We start from the raw sequence: 11,760 nt of genomic DNA on the forward strand, positions 1-11,760 counted from the left end.
AGCACAGTCAGAGCGGCCATCTTGTTCCAAGTTTGGAAAGTTGTTCGGGAGGGCCACTACAACAGCTGTGTGTACTTCTTTTTTTATTTTTTTATATATATATATATTCTTCAGACGTTGTAGTTTTCAGTCAGAAGCCTGATAAAGATTCTTTATAATTTATTTCTTTGAATGAAAATATATTTACGGTATATATAATATGTACTTTCGGTCCTTTTCATATCTCTCATTGTCCTTTCATATACCATGGGATGTTTTTCCTCCCATGATGACCACTCTGTTTCTCTCCTCCTTCAAAGAAGACAGTAAGGTGTAAAAGGGGGAAAAAGTGAGAAAGTGAGAGTGAAACCGCTCTGAAAAAAAACAATAGTTGTTGTTCTGTCTCCCTGCGAAATATTAGTTTGACGCGTGTGTCTCGGACCGAATTGCTACCCGGCTCTAATTTAGCTTTCTCTGTTTTGTTTTAGTGCTTCCTGGAAACCTGGGACCGTACCACTCACCCAAACCATTGTTTGCTGTTCAGTGTCTGTGCCAAACACTAATCTGACAACATGTTCAATGGACAATGTTGTGTCTCCCTCCAAATATATACACTGAATGTGTCTGGAAATATACGAAGCAATCAGGAGAAAACCTAGAGATGCTCATCGCTCATTTCATAGCTTTCCACTTTGATTGTGGATGCAAATGAAAAGAGTTCTTGATCTTGACTTTGGCAAAGACTATAGCAGGATGCACAGTAAACTGAATGCTTCGGATGTTTGTGGCTTACATCGTATATGTTTGTGTCTGAGTAAGTTTAAAATGACGTGTGAATGCTGTTGGTGTGACTAGTGCTGATCAGATATCAAACTCTGCCTCCTTCGTATCTGCTTCTCTTTGTCAACAGATTGACAACACAAAGCAGTGTCTATGTGAAATATAATCCTCTCTGAAATCTGTCCATGAAGACAGGAGGCTACAATCAGTCTCATACACCCGGTCTCACAGGCTCTTTCTGTCTCACCCTCTCTACTAGCATCTCTTCCTTCTTACCTATTACTTTCGCTCTCACTTTTACTCAAATTTGAGTCTCTTGCACATTTTCCTTGGAGCTGCTCTTAAAAAGCAGGGGCTCTTTCTGGCTTTTCCCCATAAAGCCTTTCAGAGAACTGTGGAGACCCAACTGGGGCAGGGGCCCAGAAGAGGACAGGGTGCCACCTGTGGCCATTCCTCCACTGGTTGGAACCTGGGAACAGGATATGGACGTGTTCTGAGACTGAGAGCAAAGTGAGGGGTTGTTGTTGTTGTTGAGGCCCACACCAGAGCCTGTTCCCATGCCCAGGCCCATCATGTTGTTGTTGAAGTGATGGGTTTTGTAGTAGTGGTTGAGGTGCTCCGATCGGGCCAGGTTTGGCAGGTTGACTATCTCTGGGTGGTGCAGCCTGAGGCTCTGGCCCCCTCCTAATCCACTGCTTCCGCTCTGCGTCACTGTGGAGCCTCCTGAGATGCCGCTGCCCCGACCACTGGCCCCCGCCCCCAGCTCATCCTCCACATTGATGATCTCGATGGCACGAGCAGGGCCGTGGTGTTTATGCAGCTGGTGCTGCTTCCTCAGCTTGTAGAACACCACCAGCATCACTGCTGCCATGAAGGTAATTGCTACAAAGCAGCCTATGATGATCTTGGTGGTCTTCATCACGTCATCCAGGCCCGAGAAGCCCGGCTCAGTGATGGGCACAGTGAACGAAGGTCGGGTGGTCCGAGGAGAGGAGGGCCAGCCTGCTGACAGAGAGGAGGCTGTGGTTGAGACACCTCGCCACAAGTGACCTGAGGGCGTGGGCCCAGGGACACCGATGAATGTCTCGTTGATGGCTACCAACGCAGAATCTTCTTCTCCTGGGGTCTCCACTGTTTCCACTGTTACTGTTGTGAAGTAGGTGTAGTTGACACTGGAATCAGCAGCGGTGACATTAAGGACAGCAGTTGCTGTGGTATTGCCAGCAGCATTGGTGACCATACAGGTATACTGGCCCGTATCTCGCAGAGTGACATTCGTGAAGTTGAGTGTGCCATCGTGCAGGACGGATATCCGCACCTTGTAAGAGCCGTGGGTCATTAGTGTGCCATTGGGGGTGATCCAGTTAACAGATGTCGTGGAGGTGCTTGTGCGACATTTGAGCTCAGCAGCCATACCCTCAGTGACATTAAGGTCTGTAGGCGGCTCCACAATGACCGGCGCATAGCAGGTGAAGTGGCTCTGGTCAAGCTCTCCAATGTACTTGCCCTTTAAGAATGGAGGAGCATGGCAGCGGGCGCAGCAGGTGGTGTTGCTGGGCACCGTCTCCTTCAACCACCAACTAAGCCAAAGCACATCACAGTTGCAGATCCATGGGTTATGATTAAGATGTACTCTCTCCAGCTGGTGAAGGGGTGTGAAGAGATCGTGGGGCAAGGAGTGCAGGGAGTTGTGTGACAGGTTGAGCTCTTCCAGGCTTTTCAGGTCATCGAAGGCGTTGCGCTCAATGACGGACACCTGTGAGTGCATTAGCCACAGCTTTCGGAGGGACACCAGGCCCTGGAAGGAACCGGGTCTGATGATCTCCAGTTTGTTTCCTGACAGTTCCAGCTCCTCCAAGCGCACAAGGGCCGTCAGTTTGGGAATGTCCTTCAGCCCACACATTCCCAGGTTCAGGTAGCGTAGATTAATGAGGCCCACAAAGGCTGCGTCAGAGATGAAATCCAACTTCTTGAGCTCTCCGAGGTCCAGGCGACGTAGCGAGGGCACGCGGTGGAAGGCATAGCCTGGCAGAGTCTCAATGGGGTTGTTGCGCAGCCACAGCTCCCGCAGCTTGCTGAGGTACTCAAAGGCATGTGATGGCACCAGTGTGAGGCGGTTGTCGAAGAGCTCCAGTGTGTTGAGGTTGGGGAGGCCATTGAATGCTCCGACTTCAATCTGACGGATCTGATTCTTGGAGAGCTGGAGGATCTCAAGGTGCCTCAAGTGCTTGAAAGTGTCTGACTTGATAACCTGGAGGGACAGATAATGACGAAGTTACTGTACAGCATCTAAAATGATTCATGTAGATGACATGCTCATTGATGGCTACCAATGCAGACTCTTTGTCTCCTGGGGTCTCCACTGTTTGCACTGCTACTGTTGTGAAGTAGCTGTACTACTCTGGCCTTTAGGTAATATCCACAGATAGTGGAGTAATGTCTACCTGAGCAGAGAATTAAGTCACTTTTCCTTTGTGTGTGTTGTGTTCTAGAATTATCAGTGGTTTATTGACATAGTCAGGCTGGGAGCACGTCTATTTTTGTGCACGTGAGCCTCATTGCTTAGATCATGGCCACTGTTCTGCTGAAAACGCCGTCAAACGCTGTGCTGACCAACACAAGTGCAGCGCCCATCCTCTGCTTCTTCCTCAGTTAAACACTGTTACCTCTGACATTGCTTGGACTGTTAGCTTTCCTAAAAAATGCAATGTTTATTTATTCTGTTAATTTTATAGCCTTATTGGGGAAAATAACCTTTATGGAGACATGATTCATATTTATTAAATTTAGAGATGAGCAAAGCATTACAAAACCACGTAAAGAAAAAACACACTGTCAATTAATGATTCACAGGCACAAATATGGCTAAACACATGTTAAATAAACAAACCGAACAAATATAAATTATTCATCTCTCTGCTCATAATGGTAACAGCTGATCTTTCCATCCCAGTGACTGCTGCTGCTGTCTGCAGGGAAAAGGTGGGCTTTTCAGACAGACTCCCACTGACAGCTGACAGCGTCGACACCAGCCAGTTAGACATGTGCGTCTCCCAGTCTGTTTTGACTCCAAGGGTCACCCTGACCACCATATTGGATGTTGTTGATAATACAATATGCATCACTCTTTCATTCCTTCCAAAACCTGCTATGGTACATTTGCTGGGTACTGATGGTGAAATATTCTCACATTTAAAGGTGTAACATGTATACCGAGTCACCTGCTTCAAGTTATATTACAAAAATGTAATAACTAATGAATAGCAGGGCAACTGTTGTAAAACACAACAAAATAACGCCTCAATCGTAGAATCTTCATGTGTGGCATCTGCCTATAGCTTACGTCAGCTGTGTGTTGATTGTGACTGTATGGTCAGTGTAACATTACGTTTTGATACTCTTTGTATTGGCATGAGTCTGTGGTGGCAGAATTGAAGGAAACGACTCATGTTTTAGTTTCATCCTCCCCGACAACGGGGGACTGCTGAGCTGCTTAGCTGCTCGGGACCGGAGGGGAGCTATCCGCGGCTCCAGCCAGCTCAGATCCGGCCGGCAAAAAGCCCGGCGCATGAAGTCACAGTGTGCTGGGGGAGCACTGGGTCTAAACTGCGTAATTGTGGCAACAGAAAGTTTGCTGATCAGGGTGGGAGTCGGGGCAGCAGTCAGGGCAGCTCTACTTCTTTGTTCTCTGGACTGAGGGCAGGCTAGACGCTACGGTGGCTCGCTATCACCTCTAGTTGTACAAGTGGCATTACAAGACATGACAGTAGATATCTCTGTCAGCACTGCAGCCTCTTCACATTCTGTGGGTAATTCAGATCTTACAGAATGCAGCTTTCATTTGATTTCAATCCTTATATTCAACAAACAGAAGCAGGTGTAAGACACTTGACTTCTTCTGCACAATTGTAAACCAACTGCAAACCCTTCCCTAGTCAAAAACCTAACTTTATCTCAGTGCATGTTCGAGACACTAAAGTCCTTTTCACACTGTTGTTTCATTAAGACTCAGGGGACTTTCTACTGCCACATTATAATCCCTTGAAAATTAGCTGATAATCAGTATTGGAGTATTCACAAGGAAGTGTCACCATAAATAAACACGGTAGAGAAAACTATTAAATAAATTAATACACTTTTAAAACATTCTGCATTACACACTTTTTGATCGACTTTGCAAATGATCAACCAATAGAGATGTTTTTGTGCTGGAGGACATGATTATAAGGAACATGGGCCCCGGACAGCACAGACGAGCCTCGATGCAGCCCAGCTGGAGCTTAGTTGGCGAGAAGGCAAAGATACACAGCAAGTGAGCGCGACTACAAGCCCCTTAAATCTCTGATTGTTTGAGATATGTGCGGCCAAAGCTCTCTGTGGGACACTTGGAGACTCCTGGAGTCAGGCCACTGCCTCTTCTGTATGTAGAGCAGGAGCGGGTGGGGGGTGAGAGAGGGAGGGGTGGATATGTTACGAGGGGGTGGGAGCTGTCAAGGCTTTACTCTCAGGGTACTCAGTGAAGGAAAAAATAAGCCAGAGAATCTAGGATGCCTTCAGGTGTTAAAACATTTTTAGATTTTTAATCATTTCAAGTGGGGCTGCAGGATACAACAAACCGAATCGGAATTTCTAGGCTAAAAAAAACGAAATGCAACGAATACCGTTATTATTTCTTTGATTTGTCTTTCATGTGAACAGCATGTCTTAAAACCTCACATACCAAATCATGTGGCACAATGTCCCATTTATGCTCCGTTGGCGTCAAATAATAAGATGTTTTCTGTGAGGCATAGAGGACATCAGACTGCTCTCCGATGAGCAGAAAAGTTTGACATGATGAGAGATGCGCTGGACAATTTTAACAATGTTTAGGATACTTGTTACTTTTTATTAGAGGAGATAACATGTAGTGGAAATGAATGTTAAATCTCAAAAGAACAAAGCCCTGTGAGCAACATGAGGATGGATCCAATTACTTTGAATGCTGCTGCAAAGAGTAAAATCAACCCACTGTTTATAGAAGTAGAGATTCATGCATTTTGTATCGATGTTCTGCGGTTAAATGATTTTCCCTTGCAGCTGGAAAGCCACATAACGCTGTCTAGGGACTATAGATAAATTGGTAATGCATACAAAAGGCAGCACGGTGTCATAGGAATATGCCTGGTTTCAATTCATATAATATTCCCTCAGTTCAGCGGAGGCTTAAGTGCCTTTTTCTACCATTATCGCCGTTTACGTTTCTGTCTTTTTCTCAGAACTAAAGTTTCCAAGAAGAAACCTGCATCAACAAGTTAATCCTAAATTCCACACACGGCTGCAAAAGCAAATGATCCCTCTGATAAAAAACCTCCAAAAACGCTTACACAAGCGTTAAGGACACACATCGTACATCTCTCTGTCTTTGCGCTTGTGTGCTCTGTGAACTCTCCTATCAGTAACTGTTTAAATGGCAACAATGGGAACAGATGAAAATCAATAACCGTATTAAGATGTGTCAACAGGCTATGTGCTGAAAATGTGTTTGTGTTTGTGTCGTGCGCTGTGATCGAGTTGTAATTAAAAACGACAACACCAACCATTATGTGAGGAACGACCAGCAGTTAGAAATGCACAACAAAAATAAACGCTGACTCGACATGATTTCACCTGATGAGTGACTTCCCTCCAGCCAATATTTACCTGTATCGAGTTCTCCTGCAGGTTGAGGTATCGCGTGTTGACTGATATGCTTTCGGGCACCTCCTCCAGGTGTTGCCTGGTGCAGATGACTCGGCTGGCCTGGTTGGAGCAGGTGCAGAGGGAGGGGCAGGAGGAGGCGGCTCCCACCAACTCCGGACCAAGGAGGAGGAGCCGCAGTAGCAGCTGGGCCAATGGAAAGAGGAAGGGGGAAGGGCCGGGGAGGCAGGTCAGCGTGGCGATGCGCATGGCAACTGGGACATGACCCTGCTCTTTAATCCGAAGGTACAGGTGAGGTGACTCCACGCTGGTGGATTCGAGAGAAAAGGTTTATTTTCCCTTTGGTCCTCCAGACGCAATTTGTTCTTTCTAATTCCGCATCCTCTGAGATGTCTTTTGTCCTCTGTCGATCTCTGTGTTTTTTCCTCTTGTTTTTTTAACATAGAAATATGCAGATAGACAGATGTTATTCCCTTTTTTCTCGTGTTGTCTGGGGATTTGAGTGAGGCTTTTTGTGAAGTGAGAAGAACCCAGGAGTTACTGCGGAAGAACAAGAGAGAGAGAGAAAGAGAGCAGATATTAAAGGTAGAACACAGACTGAGCTTTGTGTTTCCACCGAAAGAGAATGAATAGAACAAATAATAGGTAGACATCTACAGTATGTAGCTTATCATCGGAGGGATTGTCAAAAAAATATTTGAGAAGCATTAGAACTTCTGTGTCACTGCTCGTTTCAAATCCCCACATAATCCACGAGCAGACATTTTGTCAGAAATCAAATCCTTACACCCAGGGCAGGTGGAAGCCGATTTCTGTAATTAATGGTTCAAGGAGACGGTACAGAAATATGGAAACATGCAATCTAAAGTAGGGCAACATGGTATTTTTTCTTTACAGCGCTGCATTTAGCATACAAACATGAATAAATCAGAGATGCATTAATTTTTGAAACATTGGTATCATTGTTATGAAACAAATGAGCTCCATCACACATTTAGCTATAGTTTACCAAGGCAGATTTTCAATTGGAACTTTGCACTGGGTTTAGGGCTGAAAATAAATAAATATTTTCATTATATTTTTTTCTAAATTAATCGATTAATCATATAGGCAACACAATTAACTCCCGTAGCTACTTAGAGATGCAGAGAGAGAAATAACTGATCCAGGAGTCCAAGTAACAAAAGCTCAAAAACATATGGTGACCTTATTTAATAATTATACACACTAACGTTATTCTAGAAATTCAACAAATATATTAGAAGTGCTGCCAATAAGCGGGAGCTGATTTCTTTTGACCAAGACTCAATAAAATGTCTCAAAATAATTAAATTTGCCCAGAATTACTGTATTTCTTACTTTAGTTGTAAATTAAATGTATATGAACATTTAATATATAAGAACATATTTAACAACTTTATTTAAATTACTTAAATGGGGGGGATAGGAGGGGGAATGCACTAATGAGGAAACCCATGGTTCAAATATGTTTGGGTTTAAAACTACAACTCCCTGTTTACAAAGTGTGAAATAACATTGGATTGAATGGCTTTTGTTTCTGGCCATGGCAGACGACGTTGTAAAATAAAAAGAAATCCAAAAGAAGCATCTCTGTGAGAGGAAGAGAAAGGGTTTATGGGACATCTATTTGATGAGAAGCATTAATAAAACCCCTGGCGTAAGATAGAAGCATCCAGTCATCTCAGCGATGGTCTCATTTATGAACACTAATTCAACCAAGTTATAACAATTAATAAGACATTGATATAGTCATGTTTGAACATGCTATTCTAAGCACCTTTAACTAAACATAGACTCATCAAAGCAACTCCAAACCTTGAATACAATAAGATACGGACTCCAGTGAGCATAGACGCTGTGGTTGGACTAAGATGCTGATTCTTCGGGCACAGCATCGCATGCTCTGGGGCTGGAGAATGGTCGCGATTGGTGCAGTCTACATTAACAGTAATAGATGGCCAGCTCAAGTCAGGCTCCACCAGCCTTCAGAGGCAGAGAGCCTCTTTCCCTCTGCAGGTTATTTAGACCTGAATAACCTTAATGAGGGCATCCAGCAATCTAGATACGGTTATTAATGATGATGGTTGTAATGATGGGACGTTGACATGCAAACCCATTTGACACGCTGAGCATCCTCACTTGGCACAGTAAGAAAGGAGACAGGGGGGAAGGAAGAGAGACAGAGAATGAGAAGGGGAGCAGGATTATTAATCTGATAGATGACTGTATGGCTGTAGGCAGAGAAGGGAATTATCAACACTACAGTAATAGATGAATACTGAACAGCTGCAGAGTGCGGGCCGGAGAAAGAAAGAGATGGAGATGGAGACAGATGGAGGGAAGGTTGAGTGAAAGGGATGATGAGGGATAAAGACCTAGAGAGAGGTATAAATAGTGGGAAGAGCAGAAAAGAGAACAGTAGTAAAAGAAAGATATAAAAAAAGTAGAAGAGGGAAGATAGGGAGAGAAGAAGAGATACATTAATATTAATAATCTCTCGCTCAGTGAGAGAGAGAGAGAGAGAGAGAGAGAGAGAGAGAGAGAGAAAGTGAGAGAGAGAGAGAATGAGAGGAGGAAGGGAGGGGGGCTCAATGTTGAGATGAATATAAAACAGACAGAGATGGAGGGAGGGGAATGACAACATAGAGACGCATATAAAGCAGAGAGCGACTGAGGCAAAAGACAATACAGAGGGAGGAATATGAAACAGGTGGAGATAGAGGAAGAAGAGAGAGAGAGAGAGAGAGAGAGGTGGGTCTGGACGAGATTGATCAATAATGCGAACACAGTAGTTCAATGACACCATGATAAATCATATCGGCAGCTGCATTTCTGATCAGACAGAACAGGACACCAGTGTAGTGGGATGGCAACTGCATCACCATGCAACTGCAACACCATGCAACTGCAACACCATGCAACTGCAACACCAGGCAACCGCAACACCAGGCAACTGCAACACCAGGCAACTGCAACACCAGGCAACGTTGCAGCAGTCTTCAGGGACAGCAGCTGGCGCTGCCCTGCGACTGCTCCTCATCTGTATCCCGACGAAACGACAGCGGCACCGACGGATAAAGAGGCACTCAAGTGTTATTTTTGGATCAACTCTCACCTTTTTATGTATTTTAATTTTAATTTTAATTTTTTTTTCTCCTCTTTTTTTCTTCTTCTCACCAGCGAGAACTAAGTGCCAGAGCTATTTCAGGTAGACAGCGTCTGAGCAGAGTCAAAAGGTGCAAAAAAAAAAGAAAAAAGAAGAGAAGAAAAAAAGAACGATGCCGGTGGAGGCTGAGGTTAAGATGGTAGCTCAGATGTTGTGGTGAGGTGGTGAGCAAGATCCACAGAGGAGACGGAGACTAGTTGGAGCTGACAGCTGGTTAGAGGCTTGAGAGGTTTGAGTCACTATCCACATGTTACAATAGTCTCTACCTGTAACTCTCCCTCCCTTATTCGATCCTTCTCCTTCCATTCTCCCTTGATACCTCCCATCTCCTTCTCTAAAAGTCGGAACACTCTCTTCCTCTTTGCGAATTCATTTAAGCTGCCTTGCCTCGTCCCTCCCTACTATTACTTACTTCCTGGCCCTCCATTCCCCGCCCTGCACGGCGCACGGTGGTGTCCAGTGGCGGGGGGGTAAACGCTGCATTGACCTCGCAGTTTGATGAAAGATCATCCCGCTACAATGATGCATATTAACCCTTAACCCTTCCTCGTTCTCTTCCCACTGCACACTGCACACACACTTCCTTTACCCCTTTTGCTCTCTCTCTCTCTGCATTTAAATCTTAGCCAACAGAGTTACCATGGTTACCCATTCACCACAGTCTCCCACTCTGTCCAGCTGTATCCCACCAATTCCACATGCACCCCTATCCTCCGCCTCCCCCTGCCTCATTAGCACCCTATACACACTCATATACCAAATGGCACGGACAAAACATGAGCGTGAATGACATCAACACCCCACAATCCATGAGGCGGCGTTACAGTTTTAGCTCTGACCATGATGATGCTGCTGTGATCCTAATTGATTTACAGTGAAGGTGAATACACTTTAATTTGTCCTGTGTCGCCACAAATGACAAGCAACCACAAATCATCACTGCAAAACTCAGGGTCATCTCTCCTCTGAGAGATGAGTCAGTGGCAAAAAAGAAGGTAAATAAACTGATATTGAAGTGGAAAACAGAAAATTGGAATTAAATGTTAGAGCCCAGTGTGTTTGTAAGTGTTAGCTCCTTTAATAAGGCCCTGACAATCTATGTTCTCAATCATGTCCTGCAAAATAAACAACAAGTGTTTTCTGATCTTGTTGGCAGGACAGAATTGTTGGTCCGTGCCTTCCAAAACTGTAACAATTACTGCTGAAAAATAAATCTGTTGCATGATGTAAGACTATGGTTGATGTATGGTTGTATCCAGCACAAAAATGACTTGGAGAATGATCATGGTTTAACATAATTCAGTTCATTAATACTCGGATATTTGAGCTTCACTGTGTAAACGTATGTGTGTGTGCAGAGAGTTTGGCACTATTTATCTCCTGAAGGAGGAAAGTCAAAACTCAATTCAATGATGCTAAACATGAAGTTCAGAGCATATATGTTGGCGCTCAACGGCTCTTTGGCGGCGGCGGCTGAGCCGGCTAGAAGCTAACAGAGCTAGAAGCTAACAGTGCTAACAGCACGAACAGTGCTAACAATGGCTAAAGTGTTTGCCAGAGGGGGGAACCGGAGGTTGGGCAGCGTTATTAGCTGTAACTGTTGTATGAGATCAGTGCAGGGCAGTTGCCATCAGCCAACCAGTGGGACACACTCACATGCACTCACATGCACTAACATGCACTAAAAGGCACAAGCGTCCGGCCCGGTTGTGCAAACGAAGCAAGAAGAATCTCAATGAACGCTGTGCAGTTTAAAACTTTTAGATGATGTTACAGCTCATGGCATGCATTATTTTTCAATTGTTTTGTATGAAAAAGTGTATTCCATCGCAGTCAACATCATGTCTGCATTCATTTTTGCCTGTTACATTAACACTGATTTGCAAAAAAAGTCTGATTGTTTTGAAAAGGCAGTACTGTAACTCAAACCAGTTTCCAGAGTGTACCGCTAATAACTTTTTTACAGACATGAATGGGCACCAATGGATTCTTGGAACTTTAACATTTTTAAAGCAGTGAGATGGCTTGACAAATGGCTAGTGGGGGTGTAAAATATACAAGTTGGTGAGTGGGATAAAGTATGCACAACTACTTGGCTAGACCTGTAAATGTAGTGACAGAAAATAATATAATTC

General features: G+C 44.4%; 1 protein-coding gene across 1 annotated transcript; it reads right to left on the reverse strand.

Annotated features, from left to right (window-relative positions):
• Nucleotides 1-1,060: 1,060 nt before the first annotated feature.
• On the reverse strand, nucleotides 1,061-6,702 carry lrrc4ba (leucine rich repeat containing 4Ba; the record flags this gene model as incomplete). The annotated part of the gene is made up of 2 exons (XM_079233695.1): nucleotides 6,442-6,702; nucleotides 1,061-3,010 (listed from the first exon to the last, which is right to left on the reverse strand). Exons 1-2 carry the CDS (start codon nucleotides 6,685-6,687, stop codon nucleotides 1,061-1,063), a joined length of 2,196 nt encoding a protein of 731 aa, XP_079089821.1. The 5' UTR covers nucleotides 6,688-6,702.
• Between the last annotated feature and the right edge of the window lie 5,058 nt (nucleotides 6,703-11,760).

Source organism: Taurulus bubalis (assembly GCF_910589615.1).
Source record: "Taurulus bubalis genome assembly, chromosome: 17".
Lineage (NCBI taxonomy): Eukaryota > Metazoa > Chordata > Actinopteri > Perciformes > Cottidae > Taurulus > Taurulus bubalis.